General features: G+C 35.5%; 1 protein-coding gene across 3 annotated transcripts in view; it reads right to left on the reverse strand.

Moving 5' to 3' along the window:
* The window catches only part of FAM126A (family with sequence similarity 126 member A), a 92,586-nt gene that overhangs the window by 20,287 nt on the left and 47,451 nt on the right, over positions 1-24,848 (reverse strand). For all 3 annotated transcript variants that reach the window (XM_003357473.4, XM_005656687.3, XM_013989579.2), the window contains exons 3-10: positions 21,311-21,412; positions 13,742-13,921; positions 12,506-12,586; positions 11,679-11,794; positions 11,207-11,302; positions 7,741-7,857; positions 3,678-3,765; positions 3,027-3,186 (exon numbers count right to left, since the gene is read on the reverse strand). In XM_003357473.4, coding sequence (XP_003357521.1) covers positions 3,027-3,186; positions 3,678-3,765; positions 7,741-7,857; positions 11,207-11,302; positions 11,679-11,794; positions 12,506-12,586; positions 13,742-13,921; positions 21,311-21,412 — 940 coding nt within the window. The remainder of the gene's footprint in view (positions 1-3,026; positions 3,187-3,677; positions 3,766-7,740; positions 7,858-11,206; positions 11,303-11,678; positions 11,795-12,505; positions 12,587-13,741; positions 13,922-21,310; positions 21,413-24,848) is intronic.

Genomic DNA, 24,848 nt, shown 5'->3' on the forward strand with positions numbered 1-24,848 from the left:
CCATATATTTGGAATCTTAAGAAATTGAACTCATAGATACAGAGGACAGATTGATGGTTGAAAGAAGTGGAAAGTGGGAGTGGGTGAAATGGGTGAAAGTGATCAACAGGCACAAACGTCCAGATATAAAAACATTAAGTCCTAGGATGTAATGTACAGCATGATGACCATAGTTAATAATAATACTGTATATCCATATACTGAATCATTCCATTGCACACCTGAAACTAATAATGTTGTATGTCAATTATATCTCATTTTTTAAAAAAAAGAAATAAAGGAAAAAAGGAAAAGAAAAAGGTAAAAGATTCAAGAAAAAAGAAGGAAAAAAAAAAGGCCTATTTCCTTCTTTCCTTCCCAGCTTTGGCAATAACAATGAAGGAGGCAAAGAAAAACAAAAAGAATATTTCTTAAAGTTCATTTTTCTTGTCTCTCCTCCTTCCCCAACTCTCATTATCACTGACTTAAAGTTATATATTTCTTGTTCCCACCATGTGATACAGTTCAGGATCTGATAAGAAATCCCTCCTTCTGAGAGAAATGCTGTCACAAGGGAATATAGGGATATAGGTGAAACAGTAAACAACTTAGAGCTCCATCAGAGAAACTCTAAATATGTTTCATAAAGGAAACTTACACTCTACAGTGCTATGTTTCAGAAACATTTTAAGATGATAAGTATCACTCTGGAATCTACCTTTAATATTGTTTCTGCAAAAAGTAATACATAAATTATTATTTATATATAATTCATGTTATGAATGCAATATAATAAACATAATTTATATAAATAAATTTCATTTAAAATCCACTTACAACTTGAGAACTGTCTATATATTTAAGAACTACAGTAAAGATACCTATCTTCCCCACAAGAAACCAGTGTGAGTGAGAGTCCAGAATGATAAGGTGTTAAAATAGAAGTCAAGACCATAAAGATGGAAAACAGAAAAGCTTTCAATTTAGCAGAAAAAGCTAACAATGAAAAACACTGCTCTAGGATAGAAAGCTAAAACTGCTCTGAAAAAGGGAGAATGCAGCTTACCTGTAGAAATAAATAAGGACCTTGGATGAGGAATATTTTAGAGTCTACTATAGAAGAGTGATAAACAGGCTAAGCTACATTCTGTATGTGCTACATGCACCTGGCTTGCTTTTTACAGTTTATTCCCTTCTAAATCCTTATCCCTGACGTTTCTGTTATCACAAACAGGAGTTGTCCAAGTGTTAGAGTTGTGAAGGTTGAATAAGTGTAGGGAGACAGGTGACAGGAAGGTTACTATAATGAGACTAACCCTTAAGACACAACCTTTTAAGTGGCAGCCAAAATGGAATCTGGAATATACTAAGAATCTAGTAGATACAATATATTCAAGTAGTCTTTTCTCCTTTGGTAACTTGCTATATAATATTTCCAGAAAATGGTTTCTATTTTATTGCAAGGTACACATCCTATTTATGGGCATACACACCAATCTCTTTCATACATATGCACATAAAATTAACTTCAATATTTCACATTTCAACTGCAGGACCTATTCCCAAATTCTGAATACGTCCAGCTAAATAGCAAGAAAGGAAAGTGGAAGAGGAATTAAAGTTCCTTTTCACATTTCCTGTAGTGGTAGTTTTGGAGTGCTTATGGCTACAATGACCCATACAAGCTGGTTCATCACCTCTATACCTATTTTTACCTATTAATGTCCAAACAGAAAACTGATCTTTAGGGTAACATGGTAGTATCTAATTAAATAACTTTCTATCTATAATATAGTCCCATTCATTAGCATAATTTCACTGAAGAAACTGATGCACATTTAGATTCTGACTATATGTTTTAAATGGTAGTACAATTTACCCTGCTAATGGCAAACATTTACCACCTCTTTTTATGCATTCCTAAAGGACTTTCCAGAATTGATCACACTACTTTAAGAAAGGAAAAGACTGAAAATGATCATTGGTTAAGCTGAGATTTTCATCATCTTTTTTGTTTTTTATGGACATATTGGCTCCTAGAGTCCCTAAGTAGGAACACTGGCAACTGTTGTCACCAACTTTCTATTTCATAGTAAATAATCTTATTCTTCTCACTTTTGATTTTTCTCTATAGATATCACAGAGACAACTGGAACCAAATATACCAAAAGGAGCTACCATTTTCACTGCAATTTGTAGGAAAAAGAAAATACAGAATGGACTTTGTTTAACCCTAATATATATGTTTGCTTGGGGCCAAGAAGTGGCTTTTTGCTTCCCATTCTATGGCTAATGCTAGGAAGGTGATAATAATCTTCTTACACAGATTCTTGCCTACTACAATAACATCTAGGTAGGAGGACAGTTAAAAAAAGAGTAAGAAATTAAATAAAAATAATAATAAGTTATAAGTGAAAGGAGAGATGGAAAACATCGAGAAGGCCATGATAAATAAAATTAACTTCCATTTGAGTCTTTAAATAATAAAATGATCAAGAAGGAATATTAAACAATCTTGCAAGGAAACTAACTTCTAGAAAATAGAAATGCCTAGAGTTGTATCAATACTATGGGATTCTCTACCAAAAAGTCCAGAAGAAAATGTTATAATCCCTATTAGCTGTTTTATTTCAACATGCAAGGTTACCTGCTAAAGAGTTGAAAAATCGGAAACATTATTTGGAAATAGTTGTGACTAAAAACCCAAAATGTCTTAGTAATTTAAAAATGCATTTTCCTACTCTCCTACTCTGTTGAAATATAATTTAAAAGCTAATACATACTGTAAATCAGCTATAATTTAAAAGAAAATTTATAAGCTAATACAATATTTAAATAAATTTTCATTCATATATAACATAAGGACATCTGTTTTCTTACTACCTGCCATTTGTCCATAATAAATTAAAAATTAAAGGTGATCCAACAGCTCTTTCTTCCATGTCACTGTGGTACTATTTACTAAAGTTAGTTGCGGCAACTTAAGTACAGAGAAAAAGGAGAGAGCACTAACAATCCTCTAATTTGAAGAGTCTTTTATTTCTTACCGTGTCTTTTCCACCTATGACCTCTAATTGACATGCTGGTTACTGCATTTCTTGATATTCTAGAGGAAGTTGGTGTAATTTCAACTTGAATACACCTTGTACCCTCCTTACTAGATTTCATGGCACCATGAGGCAATGAAGCCTGTATTGCATTAGCAACCTAAGAAGAAAAGATATAATTTAAGATTGGCATTCACCAGATGTATTATGATACCCTTAGCTAAAACAAGATGCTAAATTTTAATAGATTTTAAAGAATAATCTCTCCAAGGCATTTCCTAAGATACATTAACTCCTCTAGAATAAAGAGTAAGAACACAGAAGGAAACTTATGGTGAAAAATATGTGATGAAATTTTAAATTCCAAAATATCATATTTCCAAATGCCTAATGCTAATTAATAAATGCAGCTCTGGCACATTAATGAGAACATTCTTACAAGTGAAATTGACTAATTATCAGGCTAAGAAGTTAGCCTAGTGAAATTTTCAAATTTTATTATATATATCTTTTTAAAGTATATAAGTTTTTCTACTACAATAGCATGAGTCACTGAGTATTAATGCACTATGAATGGCTATTTCTCAGTTTATAGTTCTAAATTGAGAAATTTTGAATTACAAAATTTACATAAATAAGTGAGGCACCTACCAGCAATGGCTCTGGATATAATTCTAGCTGAGCTCTGTATATGATATCATCCAATGCTTTTTGAGCAAGATCCCATTCTCCATTATAACTATAAAATTAAAGTATAATTATTTTAAATTAATTCCATATAATTGAACAAAATATGAGAAACTTTTTATCTTTAATGATAAAAATAATAGACAATATTAGCACATTGCTTAGCATTCCACCCTCATTCAAAGTGTACTTTTAAATGTTTGAATGCCTTTCAATTGTATCTGAAACCCTATTAATAGCAAAGAATATTTTATAGATGTGTATTTCTTCTCTAAAGAACATGTGTATTTATAGAACAGATATCAAAAAAGCTAGGCAATCTCAGAGCATTTACACTCAAAGCAAGTCAGAGCATAATAAATTATATACCTTAGAATAATGTTCAGAACACTTTATGGTCAAATTACTCTGTAACTCCCACGATTTTTAATGAAAATCTGCATTTACTATGGCTTGCAGAACCCTATGTAGTTACTTCTTTGCATTCAAATAGTCATTTAGAAGTGTATGTGATATATGCTGCAAATATCACAGAGACACTGAGAAAAAGTGAGTACATATATTAATTAATTCAGCCAATAAAGATACGGCCAAACCTTCCTAAAAACTGGCTAAACGATGAAATGGACATAGAAATGATGGCTTGCTCATCTGCAACAAAATAAAGTGTGAATTACATCAAGAAAGCAAGTGAGGCCCCAAAAATATATCATTGCTCTCACTCTAAAAACTACATTAAGCCAGGTAATCCACAAAATCATAGCTTCTCATGAATCCAGCAGGGAACTAAGGTCACAGGGCAGCCAAGTAGCCAGAAACTCAATGGTAGCCAGTGCCCCCAAGGAGAGTCAGGCCACAATGCAGGAAGGGCAAGAAGAATTCAGCTAAACTTTTTTAACAAATTGCTAACAGCCAAGTGCAGGCCAACCCAAGAGTATAAAAACTCTGGAAGCAGACACAAAGGGACCTCATACAAACTCACAAGCTCCTCTCCACAAACCACCTTTAGGGATTCATTAGAAAAATTAAGTGCAAGGCAAGGGACCAGGGAAAGCCTGAAGAAGAGTGGCCAATAAAACAAGAAAGGCAATAAGATCTAGCCAGACCCCTTCAGTAGGACACAAGGCTAAAGACTTTAAGGAAGGAGCAGCAAACTCTTCACCCTGAGGGCAGAGGTGAGAAACAACTGTGGCTGTAAAGGAAAGGAAAAAACCTCTACCTGTAGGTGAGGATCAGGAAATAATCCTATCCTGAGAAGAAGGAAGGTTAGAGGTCTCTTACTACTGGGGAAGGGGCAGGACACTGAGGAACTCCCACCTAGAGAAGCAGGGACATAGGTCCTGCTTAGAACTAAGGCCAGACCAAAACAACAGAGAACACCACTCCCCTCCCTCTCACCCCAACCAGGCTAGCACACATCTAGACACGTGCAACAGCACTCTACTGCTGGAGGAGGGGCAAGAACATGGGGAGAGAGCCTCTCCGAGGTACAGACACACCTGGAAAGTTAAAAGCTGGATGGAACAAGAACACTGAAGAACCCTCCAATAATAAGTATCAGGTAACATAAAAGGAATTTGAAGTAGGTGGTGCAATACAGGTAACCATGGCAACAACAAAATCCAGTCCCAGTTCACTCCTACCTCTAACTCTACTAGCAGGCTAGAAAAGAGGCATACTCATCTCCAGGCATAAATAATATTTATCTCAGTCTCTACTGTCTTACCCTTTAACAAAATGAGGATCAATCAAATATTACAAAGCACACAAAAAGCAAGAAGAAAACAATCCACTGTCAGGAGACAAAAATTAACAGAAGCAAATTCAGAGATGACTCAGATATTGTAGTTATCAGGGAAATTCAAATAACTAAGGTTAACATATTAAAGGCTCTAGTGGAAAAGATGGACAACATGTATGAACAGCTGGATTATTTCAACAGAGAGATGGAAATGGTAAGAAAGAGCCAAATGAAAAGCCTAGAAATAAACTTAGTAACAGAGATGAAGAACCCCCTCAGTGGACTCATTAGTAGATACAACATAGTCAAGGAAAGAATCAGTGACTGTGAAGATAGAGCAACAGAAATTACTTCATCTGAAACACAAAGCAGAAAAGAGAAGAAAATAAAGGAAATCAGAGCTTCTAAGAACTGTTGGACAATATTAATGGTCTAACACAGGGGTGAACAAACTTTTAATTGAAGGACCAAATAATAAATATTTTAGGCTTGTGGGCTATACAGTCTCCACTGTAACTACTCAACTATGTCACTAGCTATAGCACAAAAATAGCCATAGATAATATGTAAACAAATGGATGTGACTGCAATTCAATAAAACTATTTTTAAAAACAGGGAGCAGGCCAGCTTTGGCCCAAAGATCATAAATTCTGCCTTCAATAAGGAAGCTTATAATCTCCTGGGGAAAGTTAAGATATCAAGTGAATATTAAAAAAGTATAGTAAGATATGTATATTAAGAAAATTACAAAGTAAAAGATAGGGTTCAAAGAAAAATGCTAATATTTTAAGTATCCAAAAAGACTAAGCATCAATATTAAAAATAGCAAATTCATAATAACCATTGTGATGATGAAAGAGGCTCTAAGATGTTTTGTAAGAGACCCTTGTACTAACTGAAGTAAGCCAGAAAGAGAAAAACAAAGACCATATGATATCACTTACATTCGGAATCTAATACATGGCACAAATGAACCTATCTACAGAAAAGAAACTCATGAACATGGAGAACAGACTTGTGATTGCCAAGGGGGAGGGGGAAGGAGTGGGACAGACTGGGAGTTTGGGTTAGTAGATGCAAACTATTGTATTTGGAGTGGATAAGCAATGAGATCCTGCGGTATAGCATAGGAAACTATATCTAATCACTTGTGATGGAATATAATAGAAGATAACACGAGAAAAAGAATGTATATATATGTATGACTGGGTCACTTCACTGTACAGCAGAAACTGACAACATTTTAAATCAACTACAGTAAAAAATTTTTGTCTGGGAGTGCCCACTGTGGTTCACTGGGTTAAGAACCCGACTAGTATCCATAAGGATGTAGGTTCCATACCTGGCCTCCATCAGTGAGTTAAGAATCCTGCATTGACACAAGCTACAGTGCAGGTCGCAGATGCAGCTCAAATCTGACATTGCTGTGGCTGTGGCGCAGGCTGGGAGCTGCAGCTCTGATTCGACCCCTAGCCTGGGAACCTCCATATGACATGAGTATGGTCCTAAAAAGCAAAAAAAGAATAAAAATTTCTATAGGGAAATCTACTCAATATTCTGTGATAACCTATATGGGAATGGATATGTTTATATACATAACTGAATCACTTTATACCAGAAATAAGCAAAACATTGTAAATCAACTATATTTCAATAAAATTTTTAAAAAAGAATTAAAATTTCTAGAAATGGAAAAGGATATTCATTAGGGGAAAATGCTGTTTGTAAATTACAGGAAAAGAAAAGAGTAATGAAGGAGTTCCCTTCGTGGCTCAGTGGTTAACATCCAACTAGGAACCATGAGGTTGCGGGTTTGATCTCAACCCTTGCTCAATGGGTTAAGGATCTGGCACTACCGTGAGCTGTGGTGTAGGTCGCAGACGTGGCTTGGATCCCGAGTTGCTGTGGCTCTGGCGTAGGCCAGCAGCAACAGCTCCGATTAGACCCCTAGCCTGGGAATCTCCATATGCTGTGGGTATGGCCCTAGAAAAGGCAAAAAGATTAAAAAAAAAAAAAAAAAAAAAAAAAGAAAGGAAACTTTAGTGTATCTAGGTGTTGCTAATTTTCATTCTGTCCCTAAATTAAAGAAAGATAATGAAGGGTTTTAGCTGGTTACAAATTCTTCAGAAAGATATGTTTTAAATAATAAAGCTATTATCAAAATACTGATTTATATTTTTTCACAAAAATATGCTGACTGTTTTCTGAGATTACAATAGAGTAACAATAAAATAACAGACCATAATTTCCCAAAGATCAAAGGTTAACTTTGTATATAAACTTACAAGGCAAAATAAATCCCTGTTAACATCTGCACCATGAATCCTGAAGAAACTGGTACCCTGCTACTTATACCTTTGTATTTTCTTACATGTTGTCGAGGATATCCACAAACACAGATTCTAGAAAAAACAAAACAAATATATGTGTAAAATTAGTAAAAATTTGGATAATTTATATTTTAACATTTATAAGCCAACAATGTCAAGGTATGCTCACATAACAAACCAAATAGCAACAAAAAATAATCTTTCCAAAAAGAACGTTTATTTATAACATTTTTCTAAGTTAGACTGGGCAAAATACAGAAAGCTAGGGGTGTGTTAATATATGTAAGTGAAGATTCTCAGAGCAGGTTCACTAATTTTGGTCAATAATTATTATTGACCAAATTATTAGTGAGTCTTATTATAAACCATGGAACTCAGCACTATTTACCATGAACAGATTTGTGGTATGATGCTCTATTCCCCACAAAGTTTGTGACACAAACTGCAGACTCCAAAAAAATCTTCTAAAATTAGACTCAAACCTCATACAGCACATCTCAATAAATTTCAGATAGATTGAAAATTTTAATAAGATGCCATAACAGAAATAAAACATGACTAAATAGTTACATAGTGCTCACATGCCTAAACACGACACCAAAGTTAGAACCCTAAAGATCAATTGATTTTACTAAATCTTTAAAAAAAAAAAGACCATAAACAAAATTGAAATGTGAAGAAGTGTTTTGTTTTGTTTTTTGTTTTTTTGGTCTTTTCTAGGCATATGGAGATTCCCAGATGAGGGGTCCAATTGGAGCTGCAGCCGCCGGCCACAGCCACAGCAACACAGGATCCGAGCCACGTGTGACCTACACCCCAGCTCATGGCAAAGCCGGATCCTTAACCCACTGAGTGAGGCCAGGGATCGAACCCGAAACCTCATGGTTTCTAGTCGGATTCATTAAACACTGAGCCAGGACAGGAACTCCGTGAAGAAGTATTAATCATAGCAAAGAATAATTAAGGAGTAGTCATTTAGAAGTCCAACCCAGAGATCAATTACATAAATCATTCAGAGAATACTAAGAAACAATTAAACATGATGTTTTGAAAGTTAATATAAAACGACAGGGAGAAAAACTACAAACACATGCATCCTAATCCCATTTGGTAATAAACAGAGAGGTGAATGGCATTTGTCACTGAAAAAAAAATTATATACAAGGTTATGGAGTTATCTTAGATAACTTATTTTCTTCTTTATATGCCTATTTTCTTAATTTTCCATGATCCATATGCACTGCTTTTAAATAAACAGTTAAGTTTCTATTTTTAATAAAATTGTTTCTCACAATATGGTGTGATGATATGATACAACAGACACTTAACATAGTACTAGTTAATACACTGTAATTATTTACCTCCTCCATCCATGCAATTACTATCTGGGACTTAATATTTCCTCTACTCAATAAATCTAAGCCTTTACCTAAACATGCCCAAGTATACCACAGACCATTTCAAAAATATCCCCCTGAGGATATCACTAATTCAAAGCAACTTTAAAGAATAAATATAAATTCATTTAATATTGAGAGGATCTTTAAAAATTAAACTGTTTTGAACCAAGAGAAAAAACAGAGCAGTGATACTTATAAACTGAATGTTTCCACCTCCCCATTCATATGCTGAAGGCCTAATCCTCCAATATGATGGTATTTGGAGTTGGGGCCCCGTGGGAGTAATTAATTTTAGATGAGGTCTTAAGAGTGGAGCCCACGATTGGATTAGTAACTTTATAAGAAGAGGAAGAGACACCAGAGCATGTTCTGCAATGTGAGGGTGGTGAAGGTGGTCACCTGCTAGCCCAGGGCTTGCACTGGGAACAAAATCTCCTGGCTCCTTTACCTTGGTTTTCCCAGCCTCCAGAACTGTGAGAAATAAATGTCTATTGTTTAAGCCACCCAATCTATGCTACTTTATTATAGCAGCCTGAGATGACTATGACAGAAATTGAAAAAACACTAGCTCCACATGAAATAAAACCAACTCAAATTTTGTTTGATATTATAAAAACTTATATCCAAATTAGAATTGACACTCCTCTTACTCTTATTATCCAAAGAAGCAAACTTAGAAAAATTTTATTTTATTATTATTTTCTTTAACCATACACCCTCATGATAGGGATGGTAGTAAACACCAAGAACCAACACATGAAAGAAAGAATTTTTTAATTAATTCACCTATTCATTCAATAAATACTTATTAAGGATTCATACTGGGAGTTCCTGTCGTGGCAAAGCAGAAACAAATCTGACTAGGAACCATGAGGTTGCAGGTTTGATCCCTGGCCTCGCTCAGTGGCTTAGGGATCCAGCGTTGCCGTGAGCTGTGGTGTAGGTTGCAGACTCGGCTTTATGTTTTTTTGCTTGTATTGTCTTGACTTGATTTCTAAGTATTGCTCTATGTATTCTTCCTCTTACTAACTTTCCAAAGCTACAGTCTCTAAATAAGTTCCTCAACTCTAAATTATTCTACGAGTTCCTCAATTCTATGTTTTTCCTTGTTTATTACTTGAATTACCAAAGGTCTTTCTTTGTTTTTGTTTTTGTTTTTAGAGAAAATTTAGAGTATATCAGGAAATCACATAGGAAAAAAAATTAAACCGTAATTCCACCAAGTAGACATAACAATTTTTTTTTTTTAAGATATATCTATTGTTAATATTCTTGTCATACTTAAGTCAATGCTGGAATTACACCATATATACTATCATTAAATATTCTTTTAAATCAGAATTCTTAAATGTTTGCATACCCAAGGATTATCATACTTTATTTATTTTTTTTAGGTCACACCTGTGGCATATGGAAGTTCCAGGGCCAGTGATTGACTCTAAGCTGCAGCTGTGACCTAGGCCATAGCTGTGATACCACTGGATCCTTTAACCTACTGCACCAGGCTGGGGATCAAACCTGCACCTCCACAGAGACCTGAGCCATTGCAGTGGGATTCTTAACCCACTGTGCCACACAGGAACTCCCATCATAATTTATTTAACTAAGCTCTTGGCTAATTTTTTTTTTTTTTAACAAGAGAAGTTTAAAAACTAGTATCTCTAATTTATTTCTTGGTATCAAATTAGAGCACAAGAAAAATAACTAGACAGATAAAACGCAAACAAAATAGAAACCAACTATATGCCAAAAACTGGAAGGTCATAACAGTTCCATCCTTTTAATTATATAATATGATCCTTTTCTAATTAAATATTCCATGAAATGTTATTTAGCTTTATTGTGTTTTTTGTGACTTCACTTCATTGCATTTTTACGGAACTTTTGGTGGAGCTTCCTATTAACTTATTTAGTGTTTTAAACAAATGATTAAACAAAACAAAAATAACTTAGATATGTAACAAACTAGCAATCTTAGATTCACATGTTTCAATATTGAAAACATTTGAATTTGAATTTACCTTGAACAAATCTGACACAGCGATTGAAGAGAAACACTGGGCATATAGGTTAAGGCAGCATTGTAACACAACAAAAGGAATGTCAACACCTCAAACCTAAAGATAAACCAAAAAGAACATTTACAAACTTTGAGAATTCTAAAAAGTCAACTATAATTAGGCAGGCACTGGTGAGAAATATTATGCTATGGAATGGACCTGTACAATGTAATCATCAGAAATACAAAAACTGAAAGGAAAAAGAAGAGAGTCATACAGAAATTATCTTAAAAATTCAATGTTCCAGATGACATCTGGAGCAAAGTAAAAGTGACAAATTGGGAAGATGAGTTTTTCTCTTGTATAAAAAAGTGACTCAACATTTTAGAAAATAGTTACATACAACTCATTAAATGTGATTTATAAATCTACTGAAAAAATTTCTTAAAAAAGTCAGGATGGTAGAATAGTAGGTTATTTCTCCACAGTATACCTATTCTGTGCTGTCAGCATCTCCCTTTGGGGGTGAGGTCCGCTGTACACAACTTTTGACAAACCATGCTGGGATAGAGCGCTCTCAGTCAGAGCCATGGACCCAATGCTGGAAGGCTAAAGAAAAGACATGTGAGTAAAGAAAAAGCCATTCTGTTGAAGACAGATATTTAGGATATATACACCAATAAGAACAACTGCCATGAATATCATACATCTTAAAAATATTCAGACTGTCTACTAAATATTCTGCACAAAGATTTAACAAATAATTAAAAACAAACCACAAACAGAAATAAAAATAGTTTAACTTCAAAAATTCTAGCCCAAGAGTTCCTGTTGTGGCTCAGTGGCAACAAACCTGACTAGTATCCATGAGAAAGTGGGTTCGATCCCTGGCCTCACTCAGTGGGTTAAAGATCCAACGTTGCTGTGAGCTGTGGTGTAGGTTGCAGATGCGGCTTGCAACTGCCTTAGGTGGCAGCTGCAGCTCCAACCCCTACCCTGGACACTTCCATATGCCATGGGTGTGGCCCTAAAAAAAAAAAAATTCTACCCAGAAATACATAACTGCTGCACACAAAAATCTAATCTGTCAGAAGGAGAGAAAAATATTTCAAAATGAATACTTTCAATAATCTTTTAGTTTCAATTTTAATGATTTTGATTTCCAACTTTACTTTGAGAAGACCAAATACTTTGTGTGGTGTTTTATTACCTTTTAAGCCACCAAGAAATTAATTTTTTTTTTTTGCTTCAATAACCAGATCCTAATTTATAGTTCAAACCTTAGGGTCAATAAACTTACTTTGATAAAATGTTACTTACTTCGTGATATACAGATGGTTTGGATAAAGATGGAATCGTAAAGCTCAATACTTTGCTATGTCCCTGTTTGTCAACTATTTCCTAAGAAAGTGAAAGAAGATACCTTAAAATATTTATTTTTAACACATAAACTTAAAAACCAAATTTAAACTGTTAGTCTAAAACAGAAATGACCTGAGAAAAAAGGAATTTTAAAGTCAACTAAATTTTAAACTATGATAATCTATTATCAATTATTCACTCCTAGTGTTTCTAGGAGTTAACTTTCCCCTTAATATATAAGTAACATAGTTTTAAGAATGAAATACAAATGTAATATCTTAATAATCAATGATTTTTTTCTCATGTAAAAATTTACATTTTCTAAATCAATTCATATGAAATATGTAATAAAATAACCCTTAAATTATTTTTCCATTAAAAAAATGTAAACCTAAGTATGTGTCTAGAATATCATACTATTTAATATACAAACACTATATAGTAATGCAAACTATATGTTAAATCAATGTTGTGAACTCTGGAGCTAGTCCAGATTTTATGGAGTTATTAGTGTCAGATATTTGACTATATCTTTTCTCCCAAACTTTTGGTAAAGGTCACAAGAGATAATTTATAGATAGTGGATCATAAGTTTAAAAAATTTAAAATTCAACACTGATATTTTTCAGATATCTATAAAAGAATTTAAGTAGCCTGATTTTTAGTTTTCAATCAATCAACAAAAGTATATATTTATATAATTACAAGTATATAGGGAGTTCCTTAGTGGCTCAGCAGTTAACAAACCCGACTAGGATTCATAAGGATGAGGGTTTGATCCCTGGCCTCGCTCAATGGGTTAAGCATTCGGCGTTGCTATGAGCTGTGGTATAGGTTGCAGACATGGCTCGGATCCCGCATTGCTGTAGCTGTAGTTGTAGGCTGGCAGTTGTAGTTTGGATTAGACCCCTAGCCTGGGAACCTCCATATGCCATGGGTGCAGCCCTAAAATAGCAAAAAACAAAACAAAACAAAACAAAAAACACAAGTATATAATTGTACTTAGAAGTACAAGTCCTCAACCTCTGAAAAGTTATTCTTGGGAGAATGAGTTATGAGTCATTTGATGTATGAAAAACAAATATAAGCTTTACTAAAATGAAAAGTAGTTGCTAGTATGTATTTACTTTTGCTGAAAGGGTTACATATTTGCTTTTGCCAGAAAACATTTTGTTAACTACACTAAATACAAACCAAATTATAAACCCCTAGAAGAAGAGCTTCAATGCATCCACTGCTATGCACATTTCTGCTGGCTGAGACGGCAAGGTAGCACCAAATCAGTTCTGGAAGAAACTGCAAGGTAAATCGAAGCAACTGCTCCTCTCCACTGCGATAGAATTCAAAGAGCTGGTGACAGACAGGTTCTAGCAACTGGAAGAGAGACAAAATATTAATTCAAGTATTGGATTGTATTTCAATGACAATGATATATGAAATAAAAAAGGTTTTCTCCTGACTGGTAATTAATGAAATATACAAATGTTTCCATTTTTTTTTGGATGCAAAACTATTCACAGCTAAGCTATTTAGTAAACCTAGTGGAAAACCAAACTGCAAAATAAGTATATATGGAAGCACTCTGCAAACTCTAAAACATTTTGTAACTTAAGGTAATATTCTTACTACAGCTATATCTTTTTAACTTCCTAAAATAACTAGACTGTGAGAAGTTTTTTCCTTAACATCCTTTTCTTCCAGATAAAACATGCCATTATATAAATGACTGGCTACAGGGCTGGAGAAATTAAAATGGGAATCCTAGGTAATTACTGTCACAAGGCCTTCCTGAGCTTAAAATTAGGCAGCATCTGACAGCAACGGCTGGTGCATGGAGAAGGTGAATAACACAGAGCCCCCAGATCTAGTTTCCTGTTGTAACCATGGCTAATTGCTCCTGGATAATCTAAACATCATTGTCACTTTGGGTTTTTTTAAAGATTTTTATTTTATTATAGTTGATTTATGATAGTCTGTCAATTTCTGCCATACAGCAAAGTGACCCAGTCATACATATACATTTTTTTTCTCACATTATCCTCCATCATGTTTCATCACAGGTGATTAGATATAGTTCCCTGTGCTATACAGCAGGATCTCATTGCTTATCCATTCCAAATGCAATAGTTTGCAGTTTTCCCAAACTCCTGGTCCATCCCACTCCCTCCACCCCCACCCCCCTTGGCAACCCACAAGTCTGTTCTCCAAGTCCATGAGTTTGTTTCTTTTCTGTAGATAGGTTCATTTGCGCTGTATATTAGATTCCAGATGTAAGTGATATCATATGGTATTGGTCTTGATTTGGACTTGAGAGCCTTTTTTTCTTTCACTACACCCCCACCATTATCCAGTTAATAGAGATTACTATGTCTGTATAATAGACATTTTTTTTTAAATCAGAAAGTCAAGGTAAGAGACTTTTATAGGTAAGTATTATCTTAAAGCACACATAATGATCATACACAGGTCATTAACAAATATGTCAAGAGATTCACAGGGCTATTTTTCAAACAATCAGGCTATTATATTTTCCATGAACTGGAGTTTATACACTTCACTAACTTAGGCAATAGATTTAAGTCAATTTACAGAACAGATTTTCTACTATCAATAATTGTAATGAATAGAAACTAATTTAAAGTGGATGTTTTAATTTCAAAAAATAAAATAAATATGTAAACTGGGTATAATTAAAGTCAGTATTATTTATGCAAAGTATACAGCAAAAGCTATACTTCAATAAGCATTGACTAAATCAAACTGGCCTTTCCTATTGAAAAATTACCGAACTTCTGACAATTAAGGAACATTTTTCCACTCTCAAAATGGTCATTAAAGGGCAAAAGGTGTCCACTGTGGCATGGCAAAAGCAACAGAAAGTGGGAGGGTCAGAGGTAAAGTAACCCCATTCATAAATAGCAAGAAAAGTTTTTAGGTTAGGAATTTAGAAGAATGGAGATGACAGTAGTAGAATAAAGAAATATTGGTAGGGGAATATTTAGCTTTCAAGGTGGAGTTTTAAAATTTTCTTTGGGGACAAGGGTCAAAAATCTTGTATTATAGTGTGACATCCCTCATCTCTAAATATCTGGGAAAGCTTTGATTAAATCTCTTGATATAGTCTAACAAGTATCTGCAAAATTGTGAAACTTTATGTTGAAAATTTATTTGATAGTCTGAATGAACACATAATCAATTTTAATCAAAATGCTCCCAAAGGCCTTTTGAACTAGTTTAAAGTCCAAAATTAAAAGGAGTTTTCGGGAGTCCCCACTGTGGCACAGCAGGTTAAGGATCCAGCATTGTCTCTGTAGTAATGCAGGTTCAATCCCCACCCTCATGCACTGGTGTAGGCTACAGCTATAGCTCAGATTTGATCCCTAGCCTGGGAACTTCCATATGCCTCAGGTGTGGCTAAAAAAGAAAAAGATAAATGAATAAAAGGAGTTTTGGGGAGTTCCCGTCGTGGCGCAGTGGTTAACGAATCCGACTAGGAACCATGAGGTTGCGGGTTCGGTCCCTGCCCTTGCTCAGTGGGTTAAAGATCCCGGCGTTGCCGTGAGCTCTAGTGGTGTAGGTTGCAGACGCGGCTCGGATCCTGCGTTGCTGTGGCTCTGGCGTAGGCCGGTGGCTACAGCTCCGATTCGACCCCTAGCCTGGGAACCTCCATATGCCGCGGAAGCGGCCCAAAGAAATAGCAAAAAAGACAAAAAAAAAAAAAAAAAAAAAAAAAAAAAAAAGGAGTTTTGGTTTATAAAGCAGTACCAAAAGGAATGCAGAAGGTATGTATTGCAATGAAATTATGCATATCAACCACTAGAGATAGATACCAGTATCTATACAGCATTTTTTGTTTTTTCGTTTTTTGTTTTTTGCTTTTTTAGGGCTGCAACCACGGCATATGGAAGCTCCCAGACTAGGGGTCAAATCAGAGGTGCAGCTGCCACCCTACGCCACAGCCGCAGCAATGCTAGATCCAAGCTCCATCTATGACCTACACCGCAGCTCCTGGCAAAGCCAGATCCTTAACACACTGAGCAAAGCCAGGGATCAAACCTGCATCCTCGTGGATACTGGTAGGATTCATTTCTACTGCACCACAACGGGAACACCCTCTGTGCAGGGTTTTACAGCTTGCAAAGTATTTCACACACATGAACCCATTTAATTCCCACAATACTACAGGATAGAATGTCATTATTCTCATGGATACTTTTTACATAAGGAAATTGAGACAAAGAAGCTATCTTTTATAATCCAAAATCACACAGCTTGCAAAGGTCAGACTGGAGCAAAGCTTTTTAACTCCTTTGTAAAGATGCCTGAAAAATGTCAGAAAAGAATAAAACAATATATAATGTGGGAAACTCACAGGCAGTATTTGACTTATTTAACCTGCATATATTTGAGACAATATTGGAGCAATAGAACATGGTATATTTCTATGAATTTTTGAACGTATTTTCTCATGGCAACATCGTTACACCTGATGTGTAGGTTTTATAGTACTATTAAGAGAGAAGTGCACCTCAAGTATACTTTCATGTGTTAAATGGCCTTTTTATGGTCTAATCATTATTAACTTCTTTCCCTTCTAAAATGAATGCTGGAGTTCCCATCGTGGCTCAGTGGTTAAAAGAATCCAACTAGGAACCATGAGGTTGCAGGTTCGATCCCTGGCCTTGCTCAGTGGGTTAAGGATCCAGCATTGCTGTGAGCTGTGGTGTAGATCACAGACACAGCTCGGATCTCGCTCTGCTGTGGCTCTGGTGTAGGCTGGTGGCTACAGCTCTGATTAGACCCCTAGCCTGGTAACCTCCATGTGCCATGGGTGTGGCCCTAGAAAAGACAAAAAGACCAAAAAAAAATTAGTAATAATAATAAAATGCATGCTGAATTCTAAAACAATTCAGGTACATTCATAAGAAGTCTGTATCCTAAAAGAATTTTAATGGTAATAGAAATGTGACATAAAAATGCCTTTAAATCACTAAAGTAAGCACAGAAGATAGAAAAGAGTTAAGTTTGGGTAAATTTACAAGAGAATCTTCTAAACTTTTCTGCACTGAACAAGAATTACTGAGAATATGCATAGGAAAAAGATATGGAGAAAACCTACAGAAAAGATATGGAAGAAAGCTACTATTCAGGTGCCAGCAGCTGATGAACTGACCTCTCCTCACTCTGGGCTCCCTATGCCTATAAAACCAAAAAGATTTTATGTGGCTTTCAAAAAACAGCTGGTTTCATAGCAGACTTGAGCGCTGTTAGCCTCTAATTCTATGCCTATTTTAAAGCTATATCAATTAAAAGCACTGGTCAAGTAAACGTCATTGTATCTATAAACTGCCTCTTAGTAGTTTCTCGAGCCCACCACATATCCCTACCTCAGGGCCTTTGCACTCACTATTTTCTCTCTTGGAGAGCTCTTACCCCAGTTTTATTTTCTTTCTCTAATGCATTCCACCAAGATTCAACTGTCACCTCCTCAGTCACAACACATACTTCCTCTACTTTATTTATCTTCACAGTTTTATCACTAACTGAATTTGTATTACACATTTAGGTATTAGTTTTATGTTTATCTCACCTACCACAATACAAGTTCTAATCCATAAGATCAAGAATTTGTTCTATTTTGTTCATTACACATTTCTAACTGATTTCTGGCATATTATATGTGCTGAATAAATATTTATTAAATGAATTAGACTGAATAATGAAAAAGTACTCTTAGTAAAATCCAAATACCAAATTTCCCAGACTTCAAATAACAGCATAACTAAGATTCCAAATTTCAAAAATGCCAGAATACAATGATATCAACCTTTTAAGAATATCTCCCAGTTAAGGTACAAAATAATCTAAAGAGCAAAAGAAAGATTATGATGTTAAAGTAGATTACACTGTTATATTTTAGAAGCATTTCTAAGTATATTTTTTAAGATTGAGCTGTCTTTTTAAGAATACAGAATACAGGAGTTCCCATTGTGGCGCAGTGGTTAACAAATCCAACTAGGAACCCTGAGGTTGCAGGTTCGATCCTTGGCCTCGCCTAGTGGGTTAAGGATCCGGCATTGCCTGTGAGCTGTGATGTAGGTCACAGACACAGCTCCTCGGATCCCACATTGCTGTAGCTCTGGCGTAGGACAGTGGCTACAGCTCCGATTAGACCCCTAGCCTGGGAATCTCCATATGCTGTGGGAGCAGCGCTGCAAAAGGCAAAAAGACACACACACACACACACACACACACACACACACACACACAAAGAATACAGAATACACACTGTCTTTAGCACATCCATCAGACTAAAAGCATAAAATAAACTTACATGCAAAAGTTCCTAAACCAGTGCTTCTGAAAGTACAGTCCATGGACTGAAGACCATCTACAAACTGTTATCAGTCCCCAACAATATAAATCCAGAAATTGAGAGGAAAGATTTAAAAACTTTTACAGCAACTTGGTATGGCTGCAACATCCATGTGGGTGATCAGCAGACTTATCAAACAGATTATAGATTAGTTGGGAGTTATCAAATTTGGGTGGTACCTCACATGTGATGTGAGTTGTACATGTGTCATGCACATTAGGTACACCTATTGGTCTGTGATATTGAGAAAAAAAAATTTTAAGCACAAGTAGTTTGAGAAATACAGCTCAGTACCATGAGAGGTCTATTCACTGTCATCTGAATAAAAGAAATGCTATGAACCAGACTAGCCTATCAGAAATTTGTCAGAGTTCTCGTTGTGGTGCAGCAGAAGCAAATATGACTAGGAACCATGAGGTTGCAGGTTTGATCCCTGGTTTCTCTCAGTTGGGTTAAGGATCTGGCATTGCCATGAGCTGTGGTGTAGGCTGCAGATGCAGCTCAGATCCTGCATTGCTATGGCTGTGGTATAGGCTGGCAGCTGTGGCTCCAATTGGACCCCTAGCCTGGGAACCTCCATATGCTGCGGGAGTGGCCCAAGAAATAGCAAAAGACAAAAAAATAAAAAAAAATAAAGTTTTTGTCTTGTCAATATAATCTCTATTCTTTTTCTCAGCACTTAAAATTCATTCATGATGGAGTCCCCTTAGAAGCCCAGTGGTTAACAAACCCGACTAGGATCCACGAGGATGCGGGTTTGATCCCTGGCCTTGCTCAGTGGGTTAAGGATCTGGTGTTGCTGTGGCTGAGGCATATGCCAGCAGTTGTAGCTCCAATTTGACCCCTAGCTCGGGAATTTCCATATGCCAAGGGTGTGGCCCTAAAAAGCCAAAAAAAAAAAAAAAAAAAAAATCATGTAAACTTTATAGCATGACCAGTAGAAGCCAGGTTATTCTAGACCCCCTCCAAAAGAGGTTACCTACTCAAATAACAAAAGACTAGCTTTGATGGTTTCATCCCAAGGTATGTAGGTCCATAAAGCACTAAACTCCAGGGTGCAAGTTGTTTTACCACTGGATAATAGGATTAGAGTAGTATTACAGTCTATCATTTCACCTAACAAACTCAGTATAAAAGGAATTGCACACCTCATACCCTCCTCTCTACCCCACCTCTTTCCATTCCCACTGACACTACCCTAGTCCAGGTTCTCCGCAGCCCCCTCTTACACTGTCGTCATAGCCTCCTAGTCTTCTTGCTTCCATTTCCAATCTATCCTCCACATACTCATCTTCCTAAAACAATAATCTGGTCAAGTTATCGACGCAAAATAAGCCTAAACTACTTACGATGGAATTCAAAGCCCAACTAAACAACCTAAACCTCTTTGCAGCTTCATTTCCCAAGAGCGTATCCTTTCTTGTTAACTACTGCATTAGCATACTTGCTGTCCATGCTATTTCCAATCTCTATCTATTTCTACTATGAATGGTGGGATTTATAAGCATCAGAATCTGCAGTATAGATCATTTTGTCATCTTCTAACTATATTTGCTATCTAAAAAAAAAGAAATGTGGGGAGTAGGCAGAGAAAAGAGGAAAGGACTGGGTTATAATTAGTGTATATAGGTGTATGTGTGCCTAAAGAGACACAGACATAGCAAACTACTTGCTACTCCTTAAATTTCTTGCATTTTCTCAGGCCTCCATATACTACCCCTATGGCTTACAATGTCCTTTTACCTTCTACACCCGGGAAATATGTGTGAAACCATCTAGACTCAATTAAGCATTGCCTTGAAAGCATGTGTTTACTTACTTTCTCCCTTTCCTCATTTGGGATAAAAACTGTGTGCTACTCACCTTTGATTTTCTTTTTTTTGTTTGTCTTTTGTTTTTGTTTTTTAGGTAGGGCCACACCCTTGGCATATGGAAAGGTGCACCATATGGAAGGTGCACCATATGGAAGGTCCCAGGCTAGGGGTTGAATTGGAGCTACAGCTGCCAGCCTAGACCACAGCCACAGCAACTCGGGATCTGAGCCAAGTCTGTGACCTACATCGCAGGTCACGGCAACGCTGGATCCTTAACCCACTGAGTGAGGCCAGGGATCGAATCCGCAACCTCATGGTTCCTAGTCGGATTCGTTAACCACTGCACCACGACGGGAACTCTGGGAACTCCAATCATAATTTTTTTATTCCGCCACTTTACTGAACATAAAGTATTCTCTTATCCTTCTATTCATTTCTCAAAAGCAATCAGCTAAACACTTCAGAATATATATTACAGTTCTTTAAACATATATTCTTCTTATATTTCACAATAAAACATTAAAAACCAATCAAATGAATACCACTAGCACAATAAACTGTGAGAGTACTTACCTCACTTTGTGGCTCCTGGATAACTTTATAGAGAGATGAAACTAAAGAACTCTTGTCTTTCAAATTTGTAGCATAACTTGGTAAAGATGTTTCTGGTAGTGTCTAAACAAATTCAAAAAAACACATTTTATTTTTCTGAAATGTCCAGAATAGGCAAATCCATATACAGAAAGTAGATTAGGTGTTGCCAGAGACTGGGGGAGGGGGACTTGTGAGGGAAGAGAATTGGGAATGACTAACTGGCGTGAAGTGTTTTTTGGGGGGATGGAAATGTCCTGGAATTAGATGCTAGTGTTAGTGGCACAACATTGTAAAACCATTGCATTTTAACCCTGAAACAATGCATTTTTTCATTTTGTGAATTATATCTCAACAAAAAAACTGTAAAAATACAACAAAAATGTTTAATTCTCAGCATCAACAGGGACATAAATTAATATCAACACTTCATCTTTGATCACAGTTTGGGGTTAGAAGTGAGAATACAAATAATTTGTAAAGCCAAAAATATATTTTTTGCAGCATTATATAAGTTACTGATCTCATTAGCAATATTTTATCCGGCTTCTTAATAAACCTATTGTATAAGGATCTAATGTTTCAAACTTCAAAGCCACAGATCGTCTATCAAAGTAACTCCTGAGTAACATGTTATGACCATTCAGTTACGTAAGATTATTCTCCTTTACAGAATTGGAGGAAATTTTTGACTTCTCAGAACTGGAGAAAAAATAGTCACACTACCAACAAACTTGTTTTCTTAACAACATTTAAAATACTGACACACTAATTACAACTTGGCAGAACCACCCTCTTGGAAAGGACACCATGATCAGAGAGGAATGAGAAGAGAGAAAACTCCAGTAGTTAAGTTGGACAGTTTGGGGTAAAAGTAGCAGGGAAATATGAAAAAAACAAAAACAAAACAAAACACTTCATTATAACAAATGATAAAAACCTATCCTTCTAGAGTATACCCCTTCCTTAACAACTTCTATCTCCCAAGTCATTATTTTTCCCCATGAAAATTACTTATTTCAATCAACCAATTAATCAATGATATTAATCCTACAGCAGATATTGCTATTAGTCATTCTAAGATATACACTCTTTCTTACATGCCCCATATTCTAGTATTTCATGATTTAAAATGGGTTATAGTTTTTAAAAAAATGGGTTAGTTAATGTACATAGGTGTATGTGCGCCTAAAGAGACAGAAAATTAAACTGCATAAAATTTTATAAGGACATTTGATTTATTTTTACTTTACTGCGAACTCCTTGAGAGCAAGAACCATCTCCTCTCTGCATACACAGCATTCAGCACAAGGCCTCATACTCAAACCTTTGCTGAAGATATTTACTATTAATGAACAAAATACGAAATAAATACTATTACCATTTACTCTTCGGTAGATTCTTTAAAAATAGGTCACATTTCACTTTAGGATATATATAAAATTAGTAGACTCTTTTTTTAATTTAATAAGATAGTTTTGTTTACCAGAATGGTAAGTAAATAAATGTGAACTACCTGGCAGTTTTCTGCTATTCTCAAGGGAGTGGAGAGCAGGGAGGTTTCACTCTAGCAGCTTACATAAAGAGGAGGTTAGAGCTTTCTTCAATATTTCAAAAGCATGTAACAAAAGATCTCCAGGCAACATTCCATTTCCGTTATTTGATCAAGTGCAACCCAATATTGGTGGGATTTATATGAAATTTATATAATTTATATAATAGTCAAATAAACCAGAGATTTCTAATCTCCTGAATGATAATGATGAATCTAAATCATATATACAAAACAATTTAATGTGTGTATGCGTGTGTGTGTGTGTGCACAGGTGCATCTAAATGTAAAATTTTAAAGTAAGTGAATTGAAATATAAATCTCAAAAAAAATTAGTGAATAGAAATATTATTACATACACCATCTAGGATAAAACCAGAACAGTCATTTAAAAAATGAATTACAATTTTCAGTTTATGCACCAATCATGAGTAAAACATTTTTTATGAAACAGCCTAAAGCAAAAAGATATCTCTTTTCTGAAAAGGTAAGCTCTAGAAAATACCCTGGGCCTAGACTACTATTGCTAAATGAAATTAGTATAGTGAACTATTACATTTTACCACAACTCTGTCATTATTTCATTTTGTGAATGTGGGAAAAGTTACTTGCTTCTATAGAAGGAAAGAAAATACAATCACTGTGCTTATGAACACTGCTTTGAAAACCTTATCTAAAGGAGCCTACGGATTTAAATATTGTTACAGCAATCCTTTAAATATTCTTGTACTGCACCAGTTCAAAGTACTGGCCTTCTTAAATACCAGCTAAACTTTCTCATTTTTCAGAAGGCATATCTGGAGACAAAAGATGTAATAATGGGAAATTATGTTAGGAAATAAGTCTTGGCAAAATTTGAAGAAGACAGATGCTTCATATTAAAGTATCACTTGACAGATGGCTTTTAAGAAACGTAAGGAGGTGATATGGGTTGGGTAGAAGAGAATTAATGAAGACGGACAGATGGGTGGAGAACCAATAAATAAAACAACTCTGTCCAACGACATCACACATAAGACTAGATTCTGAGTCATATATTGAGATTCAGTGACTACCAGAAAAATTTCAAAAATTAGGAGTCTGAAAAATCTGCTGGATAAATCTACACATAACATTAGGGAAAACACGATACCATCTGAAAGATAATATTTTACAAATAAATGTTTGAAAAAATAGAGACTGAATTAACTATTCATGAAATCTTAAAATAATGAATCTAATCACTTTGTTTATAATATGAAGAGGTTTTGTTTGTTTTGTTTTGTCTTTTCAGGGCTGCACTTGCAGCATATAGAGGTTCCCAGGATGGGGTTGAATTGGGGCTGTAGCGCCCGTCTACACCACAGCAATGCGTGATCCAAGCTGAGTCTGCAACCTATACCACAGCTCACAGCAATGCCGAATCCTTAACCAGCTGAGCGAACCCTCATCCTCGTGGATACTACTTGGGTTCATAACCTGTTGAGCCACAATGGGAATGCCTTCTAAGAAAATATTAATGAGAACACGTAGGTAGAGTAGATAATAGTTTTTCCAAAGGAAAAAAATTTTTCACAAAGCATATTGTGCTGTCTCTGTGCACCTGAGGGAATGCTGAGTGAGATTATGAGGTTGCGAGTTCAGACTGTAACCATGGAACAGTACAGAGTGAAAGTTATTTTCACAGACCACCTATTTCAGTTTTTCTGATGAGGATACTGAGAGCCAAGGAAGTTATGTGATTTGTCCAGCATCATAAAACTGCCTAGTGGAAAAAATTATGATTGGACCAAAGGGTTTCTGACTTCACAGCCCCATGTACTCTCTACCACCACTTATTTTATCAACCATGATGACCTTTGCCTGATTAGCACCATGGTTATTTAATTAAACAACCAAGCAGAGACATAGATAGATAAATAATCTCTAAACTTTATTTCTTAAATATTTTAACCAAAATATGTACTTAACATCACGAATTATTTCAAA

The sequence above is a fragment of the Sus scrofa genome, chromosome 9 (genome assembly GCF_000003025.6).
Source record: "Sus scrofa isolate TJ Tabasco breed Duroc chromosome 9, Sscrofa11.1, whole genome shotgun sequence".
NCBI classification, from domain to species: domain Eukaryota; kingdom Metazoa; phylum Chordata; class Mammalia; order Artiodactyla; family Suidae; genus Sus; species Sus scrofa.